Source organism: Solea senegalensis, linkage group LG17 (genome assembly GCF_019176455.1).
Source record: "Solea senegalensis isolate Sse05_10M linkage group LG17, IFAPA_SoseM_1, whole genome shotgun sequence".
NCBI classification, from domain to species: Eukaryota; Metazoa; Chordata; class Actinopteri; order Pleuronectiformes; family Soleidae; genus Solea; species Solea senegalensis.
Genome location: NC_058037.1, coordinates 4,302,924 through 4,309,884, shown reverse-complemented (window position 1 = coordinate 4,309,884; position 6,961 = coordinate 4,302,924). Strand labels below are relative to the sequence as shown.

At 38.8% G+C, this 6,961-nt stretch overlaps 2 protein-coding genes across 2 annotated transcripts in view; one reads left to right on the top strand and one right to left on the bottom strand.

The window, feature by feature from the left end:
* The first annotated feature begins 1,521 nt into the window (after window positions 1-1,521).
* Window positions 1,522-3,269, top strand: sf3b6 (splicing factor 3b, subunit 6). Its single transcript, XM_044049642.1, has 4 exons — window positions 1,522-1,666; window positions 2,155-2,273; window positions 2,558-2,696; window positions 2,886-3,269. Exons 1-4 carry the CDS (start codon window positions 1,637-1,639, stop codon window positions 2,973-2,975), a joined length of 378 nt encoding a protein of 125 aa, XP_043905577.1. The 5' UTR covers window positions 1,522-1,636; the 3' UTR covers window positions 2,976-3,269.
* Window positions 3,270-4,645: 1,376 nt separating this feature from the next.
* The window catches only part of vsnl1a (visinin-like 1a), a 40,794-nt gene continuing 38,478 nt past the window's right edge, over window positions 4,646-6,961 (bottom strand). Inside the window, exon 4 of the mRNA XM_044049687.1 lies at window positions 4,646-6,906. Within this exon, the coding sequence (XP_043905622.1) occupies window positions 6,709-6,906 (198 nt within the window). The 3' untranslated portion in view covers window positions 4,646-6,708. The remainder of the gene's footprint in view (window positions 6,907-6,961) is intronic.

Sequence of the window (6,961 nt, the reverse complement as noted above, 5' to 3'; positions counted from 1 at the left end):
ACACTTTCCTCCTTCACCTCGCCAATCTCAGTCCACTTCCAGAGGTTTTCTGTTGGAGCACACTTATGCGTCAGACGATAATCTCCCAAACTATTTTAATTAGTTATGAAGAAAAAAACAAACAATAAATGCCACCGCAGACTGACGTTAGTAACTGTTACTTCGTGGCTAACGTTCACTAGCGCAATACCACGCGCGTGCTGCTGGAACCGCCCATGACTTTTTTTTTCTTCTTTTTTTCAAAACATCAACCGCGCTGGTGCTGTAGGTGGCGCTGTTGCATTACTGAAAAACAAAGTGACCAAACCACAGATATTGCTCTACTTTTCACCTAATTAGCTTATATTGAAAAGTACTGTCATTTTAAATTATTTTAATGTGTTTTATTGTGGTTTGAGTTTGTTTGAGTTAGAATAGATAGATAGATAGATAGATAGATAGATAGATAGATAGATAGATAGATAGATAGATAGATAGATAGATAGATAGATAGATAGATAGATTTGAAGACAAGAGCAGTGGCATGAATCAGTGTCACCACAGAAACAGTGTGTTAATCATTTTGACACAACTCATTCTTTCATAACCTGGATACAAACAGAAGTGAGAGAAGCTAACACTGATGATTTCTTTGTGGTCTTGAGTCCGACCACACACTTGTGTAATTGTGTCCAAAGCCAAACAGTTTGAGTTGGTACTATATGATCATGTACTTCTGCACATCACTGAACCTCAGTTTTGATGTTTATGAGTCAGATATAAGACATAAAAATGTAAATTGTAAAATTGTATCATATAAATATACATATATATATATATATATATATTGTATATTGCATGCTTCACTGTGCGCAGATCATGTAAAATGTAAATTAAAATCACAAAAAGCATTTTAGCTGAGTCATGAGACCAATATTTGATACACTGTTGGAGGATTATGTATTTGAAATGACTGAGCACAAGTGTGTTGTTAACAGCTTCATAGTTCATAAATGGTCTAAATTGACTGTTTCGGACTAATGTCAGTTTCAGTAGATATTCAAGTTTGTGTTGTATCGGACACCAAAAAGTGGTACCTTTTATAGATAGGAAAACCTAGAAGTGGGTCATATTATCAATTCAGGGGCAACATACTGTATTCATAAAATGATTTCAAAATGCAGGCATTATTATAATTGAATAAGACAAATGAATATCAGTATACAATTATGTTTACTAATAATGCGTATTCTGTTTAGAGGCAAACCCAAGAGGACTTTGACTTTTCTTCACATTCTGGAGCAAGATATTGAGTGAGATGGATACATTGGTTATTCATCTAAATCTAAATATACCTTGGACTGTTTCCTTTCATTATGTGAAACAACTAAATCTCTTTCAAAATGTAAAATCACCCCAGCTTCAAATCAGTTTCACCCAAAGCTGGAAAAAAGTTAATGCCCACATTCTAGTGCCGTCTTTCGTCCTGTAGGTGGCAGCATTGCACTGTAATTTCCATGTGGTCACAAGTCGAAGGCAGGAAGTGCGTCATTGGTTGGAGACGGGCCGCTGCCATTTTGACGTGGGAGAGGAGAGCCGCGATATTTATCTATTTGGTCGTTTTGGGGACTAGAATTTTACACATAAACCTACCACCATGGCTATGCAAGCAGCGAAGCGCGCTAATGTAAGTTCAAGAGAATCGAACTGGTGTATTCTGTGGCCAATATCACGAACAGCGGTGGTTTGGCGTGGGGCTAGTGTTAGCCGCCGCTAGCATAGTGTTAGCCAGGTAGCACGTTAATAATCTCAAAACAATCAAACAGGCTGTAGCTATTATTCTCTTTTCAGTTGATCATTCAAGTAATGTAACATAGTATTTGTTGAGGCAAGTGGATTACATGAGGTTATCTGCGATCTGTAACGTAGTTATAACGTACGCTTGTGTAAACAGCTAAACACAAGTGGCTCGAAGATGATCTCATGTCTCTTGTTGTTACCTCTAAACAGCAATTTATACAACTCAGGGTTGTTAAAACCTGAGACAATCTGGAATAATGATATGAAATGATATTCAGAAAGATACTTTAGCGTAGTTAATTTTCAAAACAGTAAAGTTAGCTTTGTTTAATCACTACTTTGTCTTACATTATGTGTCATGTGTTTTCCCTGCAGATACGATTACCCCCTGAGGTGAACAGAATCCTGTACATCAGGAACCTTCCTTACAAGATCACAGCTGAGGAAATGTACGACATCTTTGGGAAATATGGACCAATACGGCAAATAAGAACGTAAGTGTTAATACTCTGCGGAGGACTTAAATTGCCTACGTGTGTTCACTGAGCTCAGAGATGTGATGCTGACATGTCGCTGCCTTGAAATAAGAGAAACGCATTAATTCTCAATAAATTACACTTCATTCCCTAAAATTGCCTAATTCTTTGATTGAGGTCTGTCTTAACATACTAACTCATGTCTCATCAGATCAGTGAACAAAAACGAATTATTCTGCTCAAAAAAGAATCTAAACTTGTGAATACATCATGTGTATTTTGTGTTGTTTCTGACTCCTCAGGGGGAACACACCTGAATCAAGAGGAACAGCCTATGTGGTGTATGAAGACATCTTCGATGCCAAGAACGCCTGTGACCACTTGTCGGGCTTCAACGTCTGCAACCGTTACCTGGTGGTGCTCTACTACAACGCAAACAGAGTATGTATGATTGTTACTGTGTGTTTGTGTGGATGGAGTCTGGTCAAACAGCGCAGTATTTGGAATATAGTGGAGTAAATGTCAGACAAAAGTTTTACATTGAAGCAATTCTATGTTTCAAACGCAATGTCACCATGGGCTAATTTCAGATGACTAATTGTTTGTTTTTGTTTTGACATTTCTTTTCAGGCTTTCCAGAAGATGGACACAAAGAAGAAAGAGGAACAGCTGAAGCTTCTGAAAGAGAAATACGGCATCAACACAGACCCTCCAAAGTAACATTCTGGGGAAGATTTTTGTTGCCTTTTCAAAATCCAGCTTTTTTCTTTTTTGCTCTGACAAGGTTTTTATGTTGCGTAAAGGCACAGAGTTGAAATGTGCCAGTCACAAAAGCTGTTGACCGTTCGGGACTATGACTTAAAATGTTTAATTTCTCATCAAAGCAATCGACTCAAAAACAAAAATGTTTTCTGGGTTTTAAAGTGGTGACTCGATAAATTATTCACCCGGGGTGACGTGTTAAAATCTGCCTGGGCAGGTTTATTTTATTTTCCTTTTGTTTTGAGTCTCAAATTTCTGCAGACATGATTGAGAGCCAACCATGGCCTCCACTGTGACGGAAATGTGAGGTGATCAATAATAATGATGATGTAGGGTGTAAGGTTTCTGTAAAATAAATTTTCATTTTCTAAAAGCTCTCATCTTTACTTTTACACAGTATATGTAACATAGTGGAAGTTTGCTTTTTGATCAATAGACAGAAAATGTGTTTCCTATATTTGCGGAGGTAAGACAGAGGTTTTTACCTCAAGTTTGTGGTAATACCTTCTTTGTGCAGCTTTAAATTTGACTTTTCTGTGGCCTCAATGTGTTGCATTATCACAAATAATGCAACACATTATTTGTGATAATGTGTTGCATATATAACACATAAACATCACAGGATTTCCACTGAGAAGTGTGGGTGTAAGATGTTAAAAAAATGGAGAAATTTAAATGAACATAATGAAGACTAACCTCACCCAACAGAAACCAGGAACATGCAAAGTCCTAACAGGCTTCACTCTTACTGGGATTCAAACCAAAAGCATGCTTGCTGTGAGGCACCATTGCTATCCACCCCAGCACTGTGCTACCCCGCTACAGAGAAATATGCAAAGTAAAAGCACTATACAACTTGAGAGGGGGAAAAACCCTCAACAGGGACATCTAGTGGTTAAGTCGGGTTATTATTATGCACCTAAAAGAAGTTTTGTCATTGGTGTTATTAAGAAAACAGAGCTGAGACAAAACTAAGCAACATGTTCTAACTTGTTTCTTTGTCCCACATGATAATCAAGTACATGTTGGGATATGGACAGATTTCTACTTCAACTGTTCAACAGCCTTTCAATGCTGTAGCAGGTGAAGGCATCAACTGTCACCGATCAATATTTAATCTATTAAGGCACTGATCCCATGTTTTAGCTGTGCCAAAATCTATATTGTATATCTATATTACGTGTCAGACAATATGCAGAATATTTTCAACAAACAAAATGAAGATCAATTAATTGTTTTTTATTATTTCAGCTCATGAAATGTGTATATTTTCTTTAGTAAGTTTCTTGATTTGAGGACAAAGAAGACAGGACATACTATTTTTTATGGTTTGGAAAACATGTTAAGTCATACACGACTATTCATCTTCAAGACAAAAAACAACTTACTTCTAGAATCATTAGAATCATTTACTTTTTAGAATCATTAGAAGCCCAGTTGGAGAAACTTGTGTTAAAGGAACACAACTGTGCATATGTGTGTGTTCACTACTTGAGAGTACATGTGCTACCAATCTTTAGTCAGATTTGTTGCTTCAGAATTGCATGTTTCTATGGAAACAGCACAAAAAAATCAGCTGAAGCAAGCCATAGAAGATAGAAGTTGTTGAGTTACCAGACGACACAAGAGCCCATAGAGTTCCTTTTATTAGAGTAAATCACAACACAGGGAATAGTGCAGCCATGTTGTCAGGGACACAATACATGCTACAAAAAGAATCCTTGTACACGGTCGCCTTCGCTTACATTTGGTATCTTGATAGCAGTAAAGAGTAATTGCAGGGATGTAATTACAAACATTGCCTTGTTGTTAGGGATGTAAAGAAGTTCAGAATACAGACCTGACAGGGACGAGCCACAGTGCAGAGAGAGAGCGAGAGAGAAAACACGATGGACGGGTTTGTTAGGTCCCTATTTCAACACTGTCTTAATACGACACTTCACCGCTGTAGCCCTCTTTTCACTCCTAAAACACTGGCGGTATTTAATGCAGGGTTTGGCAAGTATTTGTGGTGCTTTGTGACACGTTTGGGTCCATTTATTTAACGTGAGCTGAAGTGCTCATTTCCAAATCCTCTCAAGGAGGCGCCACGCTTCACTGAACTTCTCTACATCAAAGTCTGCATCGGTGCGTGTGCAATGTGAGAGAAGGGAGTAAAAAAGTACAAAAAGATTGACGGATTGAGGGAAAGACTTGAAGAAGGGGGTAAGAGGGGGTGGGGCGAATAGTTTAACCTACGAAACAACACATGGCTTTTACAGAAAGGGCCGTCCTCTAGTGTGTAATCATGAAAGGCCATTCACTGCTCCTCTCACTTCTCCAGCACTCACTTACTTCCACTGAAAAAGACAAAAACGATAACGTCAACTGCTGCACAGGCTGCTCTTCTTCATCGCTCAGAGTCTACAGAGAAACCTCCTCAGAACTCATCACGTTGATATGCAACCTGCAGGCTAGTCGGGGGGGGGGTTAAGGATGTGATGGTGACACAGGTTTTAACCAAGTTTAAAAACGATGCTTGAATAATTGTTCTTCCTAAGCTTCATTCACTCTCCAGAGTCCTGATTAAAATATTAAAATGTGCTCGTACGAGCCTCCAGTCCGACAATTTACCAAATTAGCTCTTTTTTTTCCATCCTCTCTCACTTTTATCTCCACATTCACAAAGTGTGTTTAAATGCAGGGTTGTTGTTTTTTTTTGTTTTTTTTAGCTCTTAGCAACATATAATACACTTAAATACAAGGAAACATGCTCCCACAGTTAAAGCAGTCAAAAGAAAAAACACCCAGACAGATCACAAAAATTACATCCCATATGACGATACTGTGTTTGATTCCCACCCGTTCCCCTCCATGTTTGGGAAAAAACAAAAAGGTTTTCTCACGGTTTTCCCCGCCAAGTGTCGCCACACGCTGCTTTGATAAGGCTTTCTGTCGATTACAGGATGCAGAATGAGGAGCATTTTAAGGCAGAACCTAAAGGCATGCAAATTAACTACATTTACGTTGTTATTTTTTTGTTTTTAAATATCATTTCCCGACGGAACAAGCATGTTTTTGGAAGGAAAAGTTGGACAAACGTTAAATCCATCCCTTCTAGAGCTAATATTCGAGACGATGGCGCGAGTCGTCGTGTTGGAGGCAGATACATAAATCGTAGGAGTTTGGTTCGGTTGACGTTACTCAGTATAATGAAACACGCACAGCTAGCGTCAGTAAACTCGGAACAATAAATAGAGTAGCGGTAAATTCAACGCAGCACATCACTGATGCGCAAGCTCCAGTAGAATGAAAGTGTATGGAAAATACTTTGCACACTTCACATTTTGGCAGTTGATCTTTAAATAATTTAAATATATATTCATATTTATATATCTATATATATATATTATTTGTGCGAGGTGTTAATAATGTGTGGTGAGAGACTGTGTGTGTGTGTGTGTACTGTTAGTGTGTGCACCCCGCACACCCTGTGTATGTTGTGTGTAGATCTTTTTTTTTTTTTTTAAATAGCAAATAACATTCTCATGCACACGAGTGTTTCAAACACAAGAAGCAGATCCATTGAAAGGTAGTCCAAGCATATAATAATTTTTTTTTTTCAGTGGAAATAGCTGCAAACTGAATGGAACATGAAATTCTTTCTGTGCAGTCTGTGGCGGATGGCGGAGCGCCCCGCTGGCCCTACAGCCTATTTCTGCAGGTCGCACTGCAGCAGTAATACGATGGACGGGTCGCTCTTGGCCGCCTCTTTGAACTCCTCCAGCGAAATCTGGTCGTCGTTGTTCTTATCCATCTTGGAGAAGATCTTGTCCACCCTCTGCTCGGGTGTCAGGCCGTCCTCGTTCATTTTCATCATGATCACCGTGCCCACCATCTTGTAGATCGCCTGCAGGGGGAGGAAGAGGACATGTATATGTATCCATGTTTGCTTCACTTTGTGT